The sequence below is a fragment of the Ictidomys tridecemlineatus genome, chromosome 12 (genome assembly GCF_052094955.1).
Source record: "Ictidomys tridecemlineatus isolate mIctTri1 chromosome 12, mIctTri1.hap1, whole genome shotgun sequence".
Lineage (NCBI taxonomy): Eukaryota > Metazoa > Chordata > Mammalia > Rodentia > Sciuridae > Ictidomys > Ictidomys tridecemlineatus.
In genome coordinates, this window is record NC_135488.1 from 99,101,205 (window position 1) to 99,119,217 (window position 18,013).

At 52.5% G+C, this 18,013-nt stretch overlaps 1 protein-coding gene across 6 annotated transcripts in view; it reads right to left on the minus strand.

Annotated features, from left to right (window-relative positions):
* Window positions 1-18,013, minus strand: part of Togaram2 (TOG array regulator of axonemal microtubules 2) — a 58,692-nt gene that overhangs the window by 13,404 nt on the left and 27,275 nt on the right. For all 6 annotated transcript variants that reach the window (XM_078029459.1, XM_078029456.1, XM_078029457.1 and 3 more), the window contains 10 exons: window positions 16,428-16,474; window positions 14,486-14,655; window positions 12,212-12,362; window positions 11,613-11,777; window positions 8,320-8,473; window positions 7,537-7,642; window positions 6,198-6,433; window positions 4,808-4,966; window positions 1,269-1,386; window positions 791-885 (listed from right to left, as the gene is read on the minus strand). In XM_078029459.1, the coding sequence (XP_077885585.1) occupies window positions 791-885; window positions 1,269-1,386; window positions 4,808-4,966; window positions 6,198-6,433; window positions 7,537-7,642; window positions 8,320-8,473; window positions 11,613-11,777; window positions 12,212-12,362; window positions 14,486-14,655; window positions 16,428-16,474 (1,401 nt within the window). The remainder of the gene's footprint in view (window positions 1-790; window positions 886-1,268; window positions 1,387-4,807; window positions 4,967-6,197; window positions 6,434-7,536; window positions 7,643-8,319; window positions 8,474-11,612; window positions 11,778-12,211; window positions 12,363-14,485; window positions 14,656-16,427; window positions 16,475-18,013) is intronic.

An 18,013-nucleotide genomic window follows, 5' to 3' on the forward strand; every position in this document is an offset into this window, starting at 1 on the left:
TGTCCACCCTGAGGATGGGGGGAGGAGAGTACAGAGTGTCAGAGAGCATCTGAGAGAAGACAACAAGTGAGCTGAGCCTGTTAGGCCAATAGGCATGGTCCAGGTGAAGACTGCAAAACCTAAACAAAGGCACAGCAGGGAAGGAGGCTGCAGGGGGCCCTGGAACTGGAGCTCCTGGCTGAGATCTCCTAGTGGGAGAAAGCAGGAGGCTGCTACTGAAGATGGGGTAGGCCTTCTTCTGAGGTCCAGCTGAGTTCAGATGGCATCCTCCCAAGACATGGCAGAATGGTTAACTTTTAGGGAGTGGCCATGGGATTCCTGCTTGGTTTCTAATTGCTCCCAGGATCCACCCTCCAACCCCTCAGCCCAGGCCTTCTGGCCTGCTGTGCCCCAACTCCATCTCTGAACTAATCCAGGCCCCCCCCCCCACCGAGGCCCTGGCCATGCCCTACTTGCGCATTCACATCTGGTGCCCAAAGGATTTGCTGATCTAAGTGAATGAAGAGAGGCTGACCTCGCACAGGGCCGGACCAACAAGCCCCACCTGCACTCGCGGAAGGGCACTCCCTTGGCCAAGCCTGCAGGAACCAGCTTCCATTTGGTCTGCCCAAGATGTGGGTGGAGCAACACTTCTTTGGAAACTATCCATTTGTACTGCAGACCCAATTAGGTCTCAGCTGTACACCAGATCCACACCTCTACCCCAGAGCAACCCTGGGTCATGGGCAAGCAAGATGCTTCTGTTGGCAGTTTCGAACATGAAGCCCCAGAGAGACAAGAGCAGCCATACCCGTCCTCGGTGGGTAGGCCGTTCTCATATGCCACCAGGCTCCTCAACACCTTGCGACCTTTGGCAGATGGAAGTTCATGATTATCTTCTGTCCCCTGGAAAAAAAGACACGCCAAACATGAGCTAACTGCCACCATTCTGGTATAGACTACAACATGAGGGATCACCCCCTTCTGCCTGGGAGAGCTCCAGAGGTCACAGCTGAGCTTTCCAGAGCCCTGGAGGTTGCAGGGCAGAGACCAAGATCCCCCCTTAGCAGATGAAGCTGTGTAGGCCCAGGGAGTTCAAGGAAGTTTTAGGCAGGGAGGGGCAGAACCAGGAATGAGCACAGGGGCCAGAAACCACATTTATCCCACCTGTCAGGGGCAACGGATGAAAGTGAAGCTCTGGAATCCACTCTCCACTTCCCGGACCCACTGAGGGCCACCAGGCTCTGCTCTGCCCCCAAAGACTCAGAGTCACACTCCACCAGACTCACCCGCTGCTTGATGGCCGCCATGACTTTCCGCAAGTCATGTGACGGGAGGGACTGCTTCAGAAATGCATCAAACTTCGAGTTGGCCATCAAGATATTCACCATCTTCCGGCCATAAAACCTACCATAGCAGAAAGAGCAAGCTGAAGCGACAGCGACAGAAGGGCACAAGACCTGAGCTTCGTAATTTCCCAATTATGGGAGGAGAGTTTTTAATACTTCTCCTCATTAGGAAAGCAATCCTACCCACTTAAAAATTAGATTCATAAAAAGAACCAACATCACCCATAATGCCATCACCAAGAGAAAAATCACTATGACATTTTTACATATTCATATTTTTTCTACACAAATACATTTGATACCAAAGTGCAGATACGCCTAGCATCTGGATGTTTCCCTTTATCATCCATTATCTTTCTAGGTCATTTAAAACTCTTTATCAGCATCCATTTAAATGGCTATCCATTATTCTGTTGAATTCTATACAAAAAAATATAATTAATTTTTTTCTAGTCTGGTACATTTAAGAGTCTGAAGGAAGACAGTATGGAAGGGAGTGGTTGGCTCTACCTGGTGAATGGTGGTGGATGGGGAGGAAATAAAGGAAGGCTTCAGAGAAGAGCTGACACTGGGGTTGGGACTCAAAGGATGAGTGGGAGTTCACAAGTGGGGGTGGGACTGGGGAATAAGCAGGAGGAGAAGGGCAATCCAGGGTCCACAGCACATTTGACATATCAGCAGGAGATCAGATTGAGGAAGAGTGAGCAGGGACTGGACACGGGAAGAGACAGGTGGACAAGAAGGCAGGGCCCTGTTTAAGGAGACATAAAGGAGTTTAGCTGCTGGCGACAGGAAGCTGAGGAATGACCAGCTTTGTGCATTAGTCACACCGTCTCCGGCAGCAATGTGAGGGGTGATTGGTGGAGACAAGCCTGGGGGCCAGTAGACCATTAGGAGGCTAGCATCAGGGCCCAGGCACAAGATGAAGACCTGAAATAAGGCAGCAGAGTGGGGATAAGAAGGGGCAGTCAGATTCAAGAGTTGCTAGGGGGTTGGAATAACGGGATTTGATAGCAGGAAGCATCGCAAAATGCACCATTACTTTATTTTCCATTAAGGAAAAACAGAAAAATTAAATGCTGGCAATTTCCACTATCTTCAGTGATGCTGTACCACGAGTGAAGGCTGCCTTGGAAAAAGAAGGTAACATTACTGGTGAGCATTTTCCTTCCTTGGGTCAGGTAAAGTCCTTGGTGGTTTCTCTGCAAGAAAATGTGAAATATTGGCCATTTCTTCAACAGTGAATGATTGCTTCGCTGACGTCTGATGGATGCCCCATTGCTTGTCTCCATGTCGTCTTGTGCAGAATAATTTTTCAATTCAATGCCAAATACTAGTATAATACTTCTAAGACATTTTCAACAGTAATTAAACTCAACAATTTTCTGCAGAGCACCCAAAATGATTTCTGTAAATAAATCAAAAGATTGACAAGGAAAGAAAAGCTTACAGCATAGGTTCCTACAATGCAAACTTGAATGCCAAAGTTTGCAAACGTGAAATAATAAAACCCAAGTTGCAATCACCTGGTTTACAACAGCAACTGAGAGGTCTCTGATTGTAAGACGCAAGCCAGTTTCAAAGATCTTACCATGCGGGGGAAATGTGAGTCTCGGGTTCAATGAAGTATGGGAATCCCTATTTTGCATCCTGTGTGACTTGGCAAGTAATGGTCACTATGAACCGTGAAGAAAACACAGCCAAAGAAATCAGGCTTCGGGAGATGGCAATGAGCTCCTTTAGGGACACTCTGCACTGAAGATGGTTAATGGGACATCCAGTGGCAGGTCCCCTAGAGGTATCAGAGATGTGAGACTGACACTCCAAAAAGGGTCTGGTCTGGAGGGAGACAGGGCAGCGCCAGAGTCTGCTGGTGGCTGCAGTCATGAGAAGTGAGAGCCAGAAGAGGGGGACAATGAAGGAGTAAAGACTCCACAGTCACCTCCATGCAGAGGGCAGGCAGGGTGGAGAAATGGCCCTGGGGGAAAGGAGAACCAGGAGGTCCAGTGACCTGAAACCAGGAGGCATGGGGTTTCCAAAATGGAAAATGAAAGTCAGGGAGGGTCATCCAGTATAAAAGGGAGGTCAGAAGGGAAAGAATGTTAGACCCAGAGAGAGATTAGGCCTCCATTTCCATCACCTACCAGCAAGGAGAAACAAATAACCCCAAACCTTCTTTTTCACCAGTATTCTTCTCATTCACCCAGTTGTTCTGTCTAAACACCTGAGAGGCATCTTTGACTTATGTATCCCCGCAACCCTCACCACTCATCTATGTCCTGTTGGCTCTGCCTTCAAAATATATCAGTCACCCACAATCCTAGCCCAGCCTCTAGTCCCCCTTGTCCAAACGATGTGTAGCCATCGTCTGCTGTCCACCCTGATCTTGGCTCCTCTCCCTAACTGTCAGGCCTCCAGTGAGCAGCCAGAAAGAAATATTTCTAATCCAACAGCTAGCAAGTATGTAAAAAAAAAAAAATTCAAACTCACTAGTCACCAGGATAAAAATACTCAGAAACAACAATGAGCTGTCACCTTCACCCATGGGATTGATAAAAATTAGAAATCCAAGTATTGTCACTTGAGGCAGATACCTCAGCTGACAGAAGGAAGGCTCGGGAAGCAGCATGCTAAGAGCCCCAGCTGGGCAGGGCCGCTGGAGTGTACAAACTCATCCCACCACTGGCCTGCTTAAAACCCTCTAAGACGTCCTCACACTCCAACCAAAAAAATTCTCCTGTGACCTCCCTTTATGCAACTCTAAATTCCAACCCTGACCTTGGCCTCTGAGGCCTTCCATGATCTGGGCACCGGTCCACTACACCCCTGACTCCTGGTGCTCCACCCAGGCTGGCCAGCCTGGTCCCTGAACACCAGGCAGTTCCAATCCAGAGGCCTTCGTACTATCTCCTCTGCCTGAATCACGTTCCCACATTCTCAAAAAGGCTGACTCCATCCAGCTGGTCAGTTCTCACATCTCCCCAAACCTCAGTCTAAACTCGCTCCCAGCCCATTCTCTGCTCTATCTTCTTGTTTGTTTTTACCTTTGCATCCTTTATCTGTGTCTAAGGTGATCTAATATCTATCCTTTTACTATCTGTCTCCCTTAACTAAGAGTAAGACAACAAGGGCTTGGTTTTTCCAATTCAACGCTGTGTCACAAGGATAAGAGTGCTCCGCAGATAACGCTTGGCAAAATGACTGAACAGTCTTGCAGAGAACAGAGCCGGGGTGGGTGGAGATAGGAGCGACTTGGCAAGGAGTAGAGAGAGGAAGGAAGAAGCAGTGTGGAGGCAGGGGGCACTGACGGCTCCTTGAACAGACTTGTCTGTGACATGGGAGGGAGGGGGGACAATAGGAAAATCAGCTTTAGTCTACCTGATTGTCCCCTTGAATGACCCCAGGGAAGCTGAACTCTGACCAGGGCCCCTGGGGCTGGCTGGTGGCCTTGTCTGCCCCAGGCCCCAGCCCTGCTCTACCTGGTGTCCTGGTTGGAGTCCTGAGCCAGCCTCACCAGGTTGTGCACCAGCATGTCAGTGCTGTCCCTCGTGCCTGAGAGAAGTTTCTCTGCACCAATTTGCTCCAGGACGACTGAAAGGTGCTCAGCGGTGCATTTCCGGACTAATGGGTTCCGGTGGCTGAAAGGAAACAAGCACAGCCACGTGGTCAGTCCCAGGATGGGGATGTGAGGCTCCCAGCTGGAAAATATGGATCTACAAGCATAGACTGTAGACCCGTGTTCAGGCCAGTCCACCGTGGCTCCCACACACGTCTGGGGAATCCTGGAGGACAGAGAGATCAGTTCTGATGACAGGGCTGTAGGGAAGAGAGGGACAAGTGCCCAAAGCCACACGATGCTCCCCAAACACCCTGTGCTCAGTGCTCTCGGGGCCTGCCCGAGTGCACTCATCCTTTGATCTACATGCGCCGCCCCATTTTCCTCCACCTAGAAAAATCCCAGTCAGTGTCTCCTCTTCCTTCCCAGCCTCACAGGCACACTGAGATGTTCCCTCTGAGGTGTGCCCTTGCCTTCAGCCTGGGGAGGCATCTAGCTCCCTGGGAACAGAGAACAGGGCCCCATCTCCGACGCAACCTCACAGGCACCCTGACACCGCAGAAGCCTAGTGCATGTCTGCTGAACTGAACTGGGTGGTTTGGTCGTTGTGACAGGTGGAATCTGAACGCTGACAAGAGAATCACATCAGGAGGCCTGGAGAGGTGAAGGGACAATCCAGAATGGAACCCAGGTGACGTGGCTCAGGAGCACCTCACCCTTGGCGACATGCAAAGGTGTGCTGCTGCGGCGGCAGGCCCTAATGTCCCCTGAGAGGCCCATGCTGGTGGACTTATTGGGGTGGAGGGGCATTCTGCCCTGAGGGAGAGAGGGCCCGGGAAATGCCTTTGGTTTTGCTTTTTGATCTTAAGGGAAAAGCAAATCTGGCTCCAACAGCAGCCCCTCCCTCCCCGGGAGACGGCCATTTGTGCCTTCTTCTCTTCACTGGCCCAAATTTCATCAGACAGAAGCAGAATGCCCCAGGGAGGGCAGGAGCCCCTGGGGCACAGCCCAGGCTGCTCTGCGACCATGCCTCCTGGGGCGTTACCATGGCCACCGTGCTCCCCAGCCTTGGAGCAGAACAACAGCACCCCTCCTCTTCCAGAATCCCCAGCCTGGTCCAGAAAGGGTGGGGAAAAGCCCACTGAGAAGCCAGGTCTCCCTCCCCCAGCTACAGAGCCTGCAGGTGGCCACGCTGACCCTCTGCAGCCCCACTTGTCTGCCTCCTTCCTTCTCTGTCCCTTTCCTCCTTCCCTCACATCTCAGAGCCTCTCCCCTGCCTCCCTGGCCCTTCTAGACGACAGGCAGCCACGTACTAAATGCCTGCCGAGGTGAGGGCCACAAGGGCACGGGCAGGGGTCACGTTCTCCACCATGGCACCCAGGGCGCGGTTGGCTGCCCGCTGGATGAACTCGCTGGTGTTCCCCATCTTCTGGAGCAGGCAGCGGGTGATCTCCTCAGTCTCTTGGTCCATGTTCTTCTTTAAAGCCCGGAAAAGGTCTCCCAGGGTGCTGATGGCCAGGCGGGACACCTTGGAGCGGAGGTTGGAGACCTGGGAGAGAGAGAGAGAGAAGGGGCCTCTAGATTGCCAGCCCCCGCCTAGGGCTCTGGAACACAGCGAGGATGGGAAGTGGAACAGCCCTCGTGCTACCCCGTCCCCCACCCCAAGCCCCCTCCCACCCCTCACCACGCTAGAAATGAACACCCTGCAGCCGCTCTGGGCAAAATAGTCCCATTTTGTGATCATCATAATTGTTAATTCCACCATTATCGTTATCATCTGAAATTTTCACAACACTTAGTCTTCAGGGCACATTTATAAAAAAAAAAAAAGAAAAAGAAAATATCCAATTTGATCTTCACAACTACTGTGAGAAGTAGGTATATGACACTCATTTTGCAGAGGAAGAAACAGACCCCAGGTCACATACAGGAAACCACAGAGCCACAACCCAGCCCAGCCTGCATGTCAACACAACATCTTCTGTAGTCATATCCCTACCCTCACTGAAGCAGTCCGTCTGCAAGGCCTCCACATGGATCAAGTGCCTCTGACTGCCTCTCTGGGCCCAGGCTGAGTCCCAGCCTCAGACAGGCCTTGGGAAATGCTACAGCTGTCCTGAAGTTGGGGATCTGGCCCAGAGCATGCCATCCCTCCCCAGGAAGTTTGTGTAAAAATGGGCACACTGGATTCCAAATGTGCCACTTCCAAAGATTACAGGTACACAGAGTCCAGGTCTCAGCTCTCTAATCTGAAGTATACATGGCTAGCCAGGTGCAGTGGCCCATGCCTGTAATCCCTGTGACTCAGGAGGCTGAGGCAGGAGGATCACAAGTTCAAGGCTAGCCTCAGCAACTTAGGAAAGCCCTAAGCAACTCAGTGAGACCTGTCTCAAAGTAAAAAATAAAAGGACCGGGGATGTGGCTTAGTGGTTAAACACCTCTGGGGTTGATCACTGCTACAGGAAAGAAAGAAAAGAATGGGTGACTCCTCCTACCTCAGTGGCTGAAGGCTGAGACATAGAGATGCCCATGTTCCAGGGAGCCATGGGCCCCTCCGTGGCTGCTGGGAAACTCACCTTGAGCAGCTGCACCAGGGAAGGGGGAGCAGCTGCAGGGAGGGGGCAAAGCTCATGGTCTGTCGGGAGGCCTCACCTCCCCAGTAACTGCCAAGGACACATCGTGCAGCCTCCCAGCCAGGACCTCCGAGTGACAGGCCGCCAGGCGCTGGACGCTCACCAGGCCCTTCTCCTTCATCTGCCTGAGAAGCAAGGCCGGGACTGTCACAAGTAGATAAGGAGGAAGAAGCCCTGCTCCTTCTGCAGACCAGGGACCTCTGGGACACACACACCACACACACACACACACACACACACACACACACACACACACACACACACACATACACACACACAGAACAGGGTGGCATTCCAGGGTCTCAGAGGCAGCACTTCCTGGAGTGTCACCCAGGCCTGAAATCCTAGGCATTCAGTGTGAGCCATTGTACAGGCCCTGGCTGGCCCTGGGCTCTGGCAGTACTGGGATCCGTGCCCAGACCAAGACCTATTTGGATCCTTGACACAAAGCAGACACCTAAAGGGAAGTACTTGGAGGGAGGACCGAAGACCCTGAGGGCTTTCCATAAACGTTCTGGACTCTGAGCCATCACTCGGCTCAAGACTAAGAGACTGTGCCCCGTCAGCACAGGGTGAGGAAGATCAGAGCAAATTAAACTTGAGTTAGGGAAATAAAGGGCTGTGATCCTTCCCAGTCCCCACCTTCTGGAGTCCAAGTCACAGTTGACAGGCCTAACCCTGGCGTGCTGCAGATCAGTGCACAGAGTCAACCGGGGGGATCCAGGCTCAGGAAGCTAGAGGTACCACATACACACTCACACACACTAACACACTCTCACACACACACACAGTGTCTCCTCACCAATCACTGCTGTTGAGGCACTGGAGGGCGTCCATCAAGCCCAGCTCTGCGTTCGAGAAAGGCCTCAACTCCTTGAAGCCTCTCAGACCCATCTCGTCCTCCTCGTCCTCCCATTCAGGAGACCCCAGAGTGAGCACGGCAGGTAAGGAGTTAGCTGCACCCACAAACAGAAAAGAAAGAGAAGCTTCACCCAGGAGGACTGAGGAGGGCAAATGTCCCCAGTGGCTGCTCCTCCTGACCCTCGCCATGCCAATGGCCCGCAGCTCGGAGTCCCCTGTGTATGCAGGAGGGACTGATGACGGTCAGAAGCTCCAGGCCTCACGCCCCAGGGAGCCAAGGGGGACCACCTGACTGTGCCTTTTGTTGACTTTCTCCATTCCTCCATTGCCACTCCGACCATGGTGGACACACTGACTTGAGATGTGCTGCTTGATGTCACGTGACAATGCCCATGGAACCAGGACTCGCCTCCAGTCCTGCCCTACCTGGGGGTGGTCTGAGGCCCAGGAAGACTCTCAGTGAGCGCCTTTCGTGGTTCTGACCTCACTTCCACCAGGAGCCTCTGCTCCTTCCCTCCTGCTATCATCCTCTGCCTGAGTAGGTAAGCGCTCCATGGACTGATGGCTGGAGGGAGGCAGGGAAAGGTAAGAAGCCTTGGAGGAGACAAGGTCAGTAACTGGCTTCTGCTGGGTCCAGATGTGACCCACAACAGACAGGGAAGTGATTTAGAAACCAGAGCATGTGCATGTGCTGGGTGTGATGATGCACGCTTACAATCCCAGCTACTCAGGAGGCTGAGGCAGGAGGATTATACATTCAAATCTGGCCTCAGCAATTTATCAAGACCCTGTCTCAAAATGGCAGAAAGATCGATACAGGAGCAGGCATAGGGGAGGGAAGAGGAAGGAGAGGTACTAGGGACTGAATTAGAATAAGACATATTCCATGCTTGTATAATTATGTCAAAATGGATTCTACTAATATAAATAACTTAAAAAGAACCTATTAAAAAAAGTTTTAAAAAATTAAAGGAGTGGGGCTGTAGTTCAATGGTAGAGCACCCCAGTTTCAATCCTCAGTACCAAAACAAACAAAAATAGAGTGTGTTTTATATGTGCTCCTTCTTTATGGACAGAATCACAAAATCTCACAAGAACAGGAAGGAATTTCAGAGGCGCTCTTTCTAGCCCAATGCCCTCATCACACAGTGGGATATGGGAGGCCCTGAGAGGCCATCACACCGCCAGGAAAGAAGGTCTCCAACCCAGAGCTCTGCTCCCAGGCCTGGCTCCCTGGCTAGCTCTCCTCGCCCCCAGGGATGATCTTCTCTACAGCACATCCAGGTGGCCCCCGGCAAATCTGAGTGGAGAAGCAGCCCTTTACTTAAAACTAGTCACAAAGATGTCCTTCCTGGATTCTCTGCCATTGGCACACGAAAGGGTGTGTCAGCCCTCAGATCACCCTCCAGGAGGTAGGAGGTGACATCCAACCTCCCTGTCCTCCCCTGTCAACCTGGGCCTGAATTAAGCACTGTCTAGTGAAGCTTGCAAGAAGCACTGGTCCATTCAGGAGAAGAGTCAAGCTGGCCTCCTGCCAACCCCAACTCGCTGCCACCTCGTTCTCCAGTGGCATTTAGCATCCACCTAGATTTTAAGACACACAAAAGGCACCGGCAGAAGCCACTGCAGCCTCGAGTCTCTTAGGGTCTGCATCTACTTTAGTCCTGCCCAGTCCCTTACCCTGATGGCTTTTCAATAATGTCCACAGGGTGCCTTGTGGTTCAGGAGTTTCCATTTTTTGCACACATGAAACGGGAGGAATTGAGTAGACACAATCAAGCTCTCCTAAACCTACCTGGTATCCCAAGAAAAGCTAGAGTCTTACTGGATTTATTAGGAAAATCAGGAGGATAGCCAAGTTTACAGTCCTGAAATTCCATCATTTCCAGGCAAACCAAAAAACGGGGTACAATGTAAGTAATTCTCTGTTGACTATCAAGAAAGAGAGAGAGGAAGAGGAAGGTGGAAGAGGAAGATTTGAATCCCGCTCCTAGGGAGGATATAAGAGGAGAGTGTTGGTTTTTTCTTAACTCCAACAACCCAACCTACCTACTTAACAATCTTATTTCTACCGTACTCCTCCACACACACCCAGTTTAAATAATGAGAGGCGGTAACAGACCATACTGGGTCAAGAGTCACTAGCCAAAGTCTTAGTTCTATGGGCCACCGTCAACTTGAAGGACCTTTGGTGACCTTGGATCTCTGGTTCTCAGTTTCCCTATCTATAAAGTGAGTCAGTTGAGTTAGATAGATCAATATTTCCCAGTATCAATCATTCAGTTACCACTTCCATGACTTTTTTGCCATATCATTTAATTATCTACATTTTTTCTTGCTTTGTACTTTTCTTCAAGTCAAGCCTCTTTCCAAATCTAAGTAAATTCATTTTAAAGGGAGTTTCATGTCACTACCATAATGGATGAACTAATATTATTTGTCATAGATATGAATACTTATAATGAAAGTAGAATGATATTTTAAAACCCTCGCTATAAAATTAGAGCCAGCTTCAGACATCTCCGACTGGGCCTGGAGGATCTCTTCATCAAAAAAGAAAGATGCCAAAGGTTAGCCCCAAATTAAACTTTCTGCTTGACACAATCATAGAGGCTGGGATTGTCACATGACATCATCTGGGATCCGTGCCCAGATCATAAAGGCTGAATGGAAAATGGAAGTGAGTTCATATAATTTATTGCACTAAAATGTTGTTTTAGTCCACCAACCCTGTCCACCACATCCCACTGAAATAAACTGGCCCCGATTGTTTATTTTGAAATACCTTTAAGTAATCTTTTCAAATGAAAGCTCATGTGCAAAATAGAATGGAGACAGAGCCTCCCCTGGCCCCTGGCGCCTTTCCTGAGGTGTCCTGCTGGGACCTGTGGGTCCTCTGACCCACCTGGCCGTGTGACACAGCAGGCAGGGGTCTCTCCCCTCTTCCTCCTCCTCCTCCTGGAGTTCCCTCTACTTCCTTGGCTGCTATTCGATAGCATCTTTGATCCGATGTGCTAATGACTCTGCTAGGACATGTCACACCAGGTGTGATCTCTGGGTCCCCTGCCTGGTCCATAGATGGTTATGAGTTCCAAACACTCTTCCTCTCCCTGGCAAGCTGACCCCTCACACAAGGGCTACCTGCTAGTCCTACGTGGCAGGCAGAGCAGCTCATATCCCCTTTTCATGCCCCAGAGTATCCTGAGGCCACGCAGCCAGAGGTCTGAGCCCCACCTGAAGCATGGCGGGCAAAGCTGGGCTCCTGCTTGCTGACGGGGATGCTGGGCAGAGAAGACCGGTTGGCCCGCTTCCTCAAGATGATGCCAATGTTGTTTCTGCGTGGGCTGTTCATCCTGGTGGGTACAGACAGGGTCCCACTGCCCCGTAGCGGAAGGAGGCCTGTGGAGACAAAGAAAGTCCTAGAACTGAGCTGGTCCTGCCTTTCCTGGGGTCCAAGGTCTTCTTGGAAATGATCCCATTAACAGAATATGAGCTGGGTACAGTGGCGCATGCCTATGATCCCAGCAGCTCCGGAGGCTGAGGCAGGAGAATGGCGAGTTCAAAGCCAGCCTCAGCAAAAGCAAAGAGCTAGGCAACTCATCGTGACCCTGTCTCTAAATGAAATACAAAATAGGGCTGGGGATATGGCTCAGTGTCCCTGAGTTCCCAGTACCTAAAAAAAGCAGACTATGAGAGTGGACATGGGCCCTGTCCAGTCTCAATATGGGGAGGGTGGAGAGCTGTGAATGTCCCCTCTTTAAAGAGTTGAGAACCCAGGAACTGGCCAAGAAGTTCCCCCAGTCTGAAGGACTCCCATCCCATGCACCCAGTACCTTCCTTCACTAGGGTTCTCCTCGAGCCGGGGGCCTGGGAAGCGAGTTCCTTCTCCCTCTCAGGCTCCTTTGTCCTCCGGAACAACTCCATCTCCCTCATCTGCTTCAGCCGCATTTTTTCCTGTGCAGACTTGGAGATGGTGACTTGGATCTGGCACAAGGTCAAGGCAAACTCCATTAGCCTTGGGTACTCGGCTATACTTTCTATGTCTTCATTCAGACATCAAAAGCATGAGCACCTCCTATGTGCCAATCACTGTTCCAAGAAGGAGCCAAAAAGATAAAGTCCTTGTCCCCTAAGAACTTTGGGAAATGAGGAGATGGACTAGAAACACATGAATCTCTAATGTCAAGCGAAACGCTGGGGGGAAAAAAAACGGAAGGACACAGAAGTGATGGTGACTGTTACTTTAGATAAGGGGGCCCAGAGGTACCCCCAGAGGTGAAATTCAAGCAGAGACATAATGAAGAGAAGGAACTAGACACACAGTCTCTAGGAAAGAAATGTTCTAAAATGCAAAGGCCCTGAGGCTGGAGTGTGCCCAGTGTGGCTACAAGGGGTGGGGTGGGATGCTGGCACAGCCCTCTGAGTCACAGCAGTGACAGGACACCAGGTCAGAAGGTGGCAGGATCTAAACCACACTGGGCCTTGCAGTCCATGATGAGGACTTGGGTTTTCCTCAGAGGGACACAGGAGGCCATTTAAGATTTGAACAGAGGAGTGACATGACCTGACCTCCTTCGGGGGCACTGGCTTCTCCCTGGGTGATTGCTTTTAATTTTTTGTTTTGAGATACTTTGAGACTCTTAAGAAGTTGTAAAAGTAGGACCCTGTGTAGGCTTCCCCCGGCCTCCTCCAATGATGCCATCTTACACAACCCAGAACATTCTGACTTTTATATCCCAGGGATGGAGCTACATGGGAAGAGTCTGGGAGTTCTTGGCTCAGAGATGGTACTCAATGCCACAAACTGGTCCTGGGGGTGATGTAAATAAACCAGAGGTCCAAGCCCAGGAGGGCTCAGCCTCCAGAGGTTGGGAAGGGCCAAGGAAGGGCCAAGAAGGAGCTGGCTCTCATGGAGGCACAGCACCCAGGAAGAGCCACCCCACCTCCATCCCTAAAGGGAGCGTTGACGAGGACCACACTGCCAGCTGAATCCAAAGCTGCTGCTGCTGGGTCAACATAGACAGGACTGAGATGTGGCTGCATTGGGGAAGGTGACAGTCCCTGGCGACCCTTTTTGTGGGGAGGGGGGGCACTAAAGTCGGATTGGAGTAAGCTCATGAGAGAACCGGAAAAGAGAGGTGGAATAGCTTTGTTTTGATTTTGTTGGGTTTTTCTTGAGATGGAAGAGATGACAGAGAGTGAATGCGGGGCTGGGATGATCCAGTTTCAGGGAAAATGTTGTTGATGCAAAAAGGTGAAGCTGTGCTGGGCTGGAGCTGGGTGAATGGAGCGGGAACAAGACACAGTGGTGAGCCACGGGACACTTGGGATCTGGAAGATGGATGGTGAATTCCGTAATGTGGGGATCTGGGGTCTGACTGTGCAGTGGGAAGCTGAGGCCAAGTGGAGGACAAAGTCATCTCTACATGGAATGATTAGGACCCTTCGTGTTCTGTCGCCCTCACTAGGGCAGGGCCTGGCCCTTGTCACTCTCAGCAGGGCATCCCCGCCTCCCACATGGTGGGGATGGAATAGGCACCTGGACGTGTTTACTGAGCTGAACTATTTTACCTCTGAACCCAGGCGCCCCCTACCAGCACCTCTTCAAGTTTTACTAAATCAGTCCTGTCCAGGGAAGAGAAGCCACCTCCCCAAGGTCACCTCCAATGTACAAGGTATCTGTCAGACCGCAGCCTCACAGCCTCTGGTCAGCTGCCTCTCGGTGGCTGTCCAGCCTGGCAGGTCAGATTACCCAGCCTGGTTCACCTAAGCCCTCTGTCCTCTCCCCCACATCCTGCTTCCTTCCGGCCACGTGTGACCTTCTTCTGTCCTTCCTCCTCCCCAGCTGCTCCTCAGCAGCCCTCTGTACTCTTCACTCCACCCAGTACCCACCCCAGTCCTGTCCTAGTTTCTCTTTCTCTTCCTCCCTCACCCCCAGACCACCCGCAGTCCTGGCCTGAAGGGTTTGACACAGCTGCCTCGGCTCTTCCTGGCTCTCCTCCATGTCCCACGGGCCAGCTCTACACTGTGCAGTTCAGACACATTCCGGGATTTAGCCAGTGGTCCACTTTGATCCTGACTTCGTCTTCCTCTGGCTTCCCAGATACCTTGGTGCTAGTCTCCTTCTGGTCCTCTTCTTTTAACAAGGGGTGGGCTTCTTTGGCGGGGTTGAAAGAGAAGGTCGTCAGCGTAGGAGCAGACTGTGATGACGCCAGGACAGGCTTCTCGGAGGAGGTGGCAGACCTGTCTCTGACGGGTGGAGCCAAAGGTTTGGGCTCTGAGGAGTCAAGAATAGGGAGAGAGGTGAAGATAGTCAGCTCCTGAGCTACTCTCCCCCACCCTGTGGCTGGGGTCACTTAACCGCCCAAGCCCTCCACCCCCAGTGCTTCTGTCCAACACTTCCCTAATGGAGGTTGGGTTTCCCCTGTTGAGCCACAGTGCCTAGGACCACATCATCCCCCTTTATTCATTCACTCATTCATTCATTCGTTCAGCAAGAATTGCCTGCCCTATTCTTATATAGACATGGAAAGGGGGCTGGGCAGGAAACAGGATCGGGAAAAGAAAAAGTAAAACAGGCCTGCTGACCATTTATACCACCACAGCAGAGCTGGAAGGGCCGCCATCTTGGGCTGCCCAAGGCTGGAAAGGGAATCATGAATCTGGGACTCCTGAAGAGCTTTTTGGTCCCGTCCCATGGTCCTCTGCCCACCTCCTGCCTTCTGATAAGGATCCCTCTCTTTGGGGCAGGGAGAAGGATGAAGATCCAAGGGGGAAGAGAGGCTTCAAAGCCTCCATCAGCCCAGAGGTAAGAGACAGGGCAGAGGACACGGAGGTGGGGGTGGTGAGGCTAACTGGCCAGGGCAAGGTCTGCAGGAATGCTGCAAGATTTGAGGAAGCCCTCAGCTGCAGAAAATATCATGGGAGCCCCTACTATGTGCTAGGCATGTTACACACATCAGGCAGGGAGCCCTCTAAGGACTTTGCTCTTTGTATATACCACTTCCCCACCTTCACCCTTAAGAAGCTTTGAGTAGCCAGGCCCTCATGACAAGGTCTCCTGGCCCAAACCCCCATGCCAGCAATCTCAGAGGAGGCTCCTAAAGGACACTTGAGGTGCCATGAGTGTCACCCAGGCTGCCTGGGTTCACCCCACTGCAGCCCAGTCAGGGAGCAGGGGAGAAGCAGCTGCCACCAAGGCTTCAGGGCCAAGCCTACCTCTCAGGTCCAGCTCTGGGTCCTGACCTGGGGGCCTCTTGGGCAACAGCCTGCCCTCTGCCAACTGACCCACCTGCTGAGCTGATCAGCCAGGGACTTGCCAGGAAGCTGGCACCCTCCTGCCAGTCAGCACATCGGCTGGCACCAACTCCCACTACCTGCAGCCCCGGCTCAGGGTGCCCCAACCACCCAGCCGCCAGGCAGGAGGCTGCGGCCTCATTTCCCCTGCACCACAGCCAAGGCCCGCTTCTCCACAGAGTGAGATCATCAGGCCCAGAAAGGATCCCTCCTCCCCCTCTGCCCACTTGAGAGCCTCCTGTCCAGCCCCGCTCCTGACTCCTATCCTGGGGTTGGCCCTGTTCCCCTGACGTTTAGACCTGCCGGGACCTGCCCCGACTGAGGGTTTGTGGAATGTGATTTCATGCTCTGTCCAGTAAGGTCACCTCTGCTTGCTTAAAACAGAGTAAGAGTCCCCAGTGCAAATCTGATGGGGCTGCTTTTCACTCTCCAAGGCCAGGGAGGACATCCAGGTCACTGAGCCTCATCTGTCAACTGGTAACAGAGCCATCCCTCTCATCTGGGCCATCATGAACTATGATGTATATCAACATAGGCAGAGCCGGCACCAATGTGCACTGCTTCTCCAGCCCCGCGCCCAGGCCTACCGTCACCCTCCAGCAAGGGACCACAGGTGACTCAGTTTCCCCGTCTATGAAATGAGGGGCTTGGAAATGAGAGCCCTGAGGTCTCTTCTGGCCTAACTCCACACCACGACCCAGCCCAGGAATACAAAGGGTTAAAAACCAGGGTGTGCTCAGAGAGAATACATACCCAAAGATCTGGGGCTCTTCTCCCGAGGCCCACTCTCCCGAGCCAATCTTAAAAGAATGGGGGAGAAAACAGAAGAGTAAGAAAAGCGAGACAGAGATGGTGGGTGGGGGAGCCCAGCGTGGCTCCAGGATGAGGAGCAGAGACTAGGGACACAGGGAGGGAGCTGGTTTCCCTGTCCAAGCTCCCATCCAGGAGAGAACAGGGCAGATGATACAGCTCCTGTGTGCCCTGAGGGGCTAAGGGACAGACATGCAGGCTGGGAGCCCAGACACAGCACTCGGCCTGGCTTCCTGGCTGTGCCCTGATCTGTCCCCAGGCAGCTGGCACCCACATGGAAATGAATCTTCAAGGACAGTCTCACCCGCCATTGTGGCTTCCTGGGCCTGTGTGACAGGACAGCAGCTGCTTCAGAGTGTAAACTGTCCCCCGGCTCAGAGAGCTTTGAGCGCAAGTTCTGCAAACTGCTCCCACCTGGCTCAGTGACCCCTAAATATTCCTCCTCCCCTCCTGCACCTCCCCAGGGGAATCTAGAAGGTCCCCTTTGCTGTGATGGGAAATCACCACTGTTTTGTACTAGAAATGCAATCCTGATGGCACATAGAAAGGATAAGACGGGGACATTCCTGGCACGGGTTGCACTGCCGTTTTTTTAATGGAAAGCACCATTCATTCATTCAAAAGATGTTTATTTACTGAGCACCTGCAATGTGCCAAGCACTGTTCAGACCCTGGCATTAGAGCATCAGTGCAATGGACAGAGAGCTGTGCCCCCATGAGGCCAGCTGTGCCATCTCCCATGCGATTTCTCTTCTCAGCAAGGAAGTACATAGGCATCAGGACCCGGGAGCTCGCAGGGTAACAAGACATCACAAAAGCAGTAGGACACAGCATCCTGGGCTCTGGCCTCAGTAGAGCCACTCAGCAGAATGATCAGGTCAGGATGGGCCTGAGAACAGGCAGTAGGGGAGTCCACTTCAGTGCTGCCTTGGCCCAGGGGACCCTAATCAATAAGGACCATGGAGGTCAGGGGGACCCCAAGTCTACTGGGGAAACAGAGCTCCACGCTGGGTGCAGTCCTGGACTCTCAGCTTCTGCTGGAATAGGTCCAGCCCTTGGGTGTGGACCCACCCAGAGGACTTGTTTGGGCTGGAGATAGAGCTGGTAGCCCCAGGCACTGCAACCGGGTTCCACTTCCACTGCATGAACAAGATGGGGAAGGCAGGAGAAGTGAGGTGGGACGTCCTCGTGGTTGCCGGATGACTTCCAAGCACTCCTGACTGAATCCAGGTGCACAGCTCATGACCTCGTCCCTCCCTTTGCCAACAGTGGCGGAGCTTCGTTCCCACCCAGGGAGGGGGGTTGAAGCCCGGCATGAGCCCCTCCCTGCCACATATCAAAGCCGGCGTGTCCCAGGGGCCAAGGCAAGCTGAGGCCACCAGCAAGTCTCCCAGTCTCCCCTCCTGGCTCCCCTCTCCCCTATCCTCACCTCACCCCTGCTCTGCCCTGCTCCAGCACCTGGGCTCCGCCCTCCTCACCTGCCCCACCCGCCTTGGTCTGCACAGCTCCACAGTTGCCAAACTGGCCTC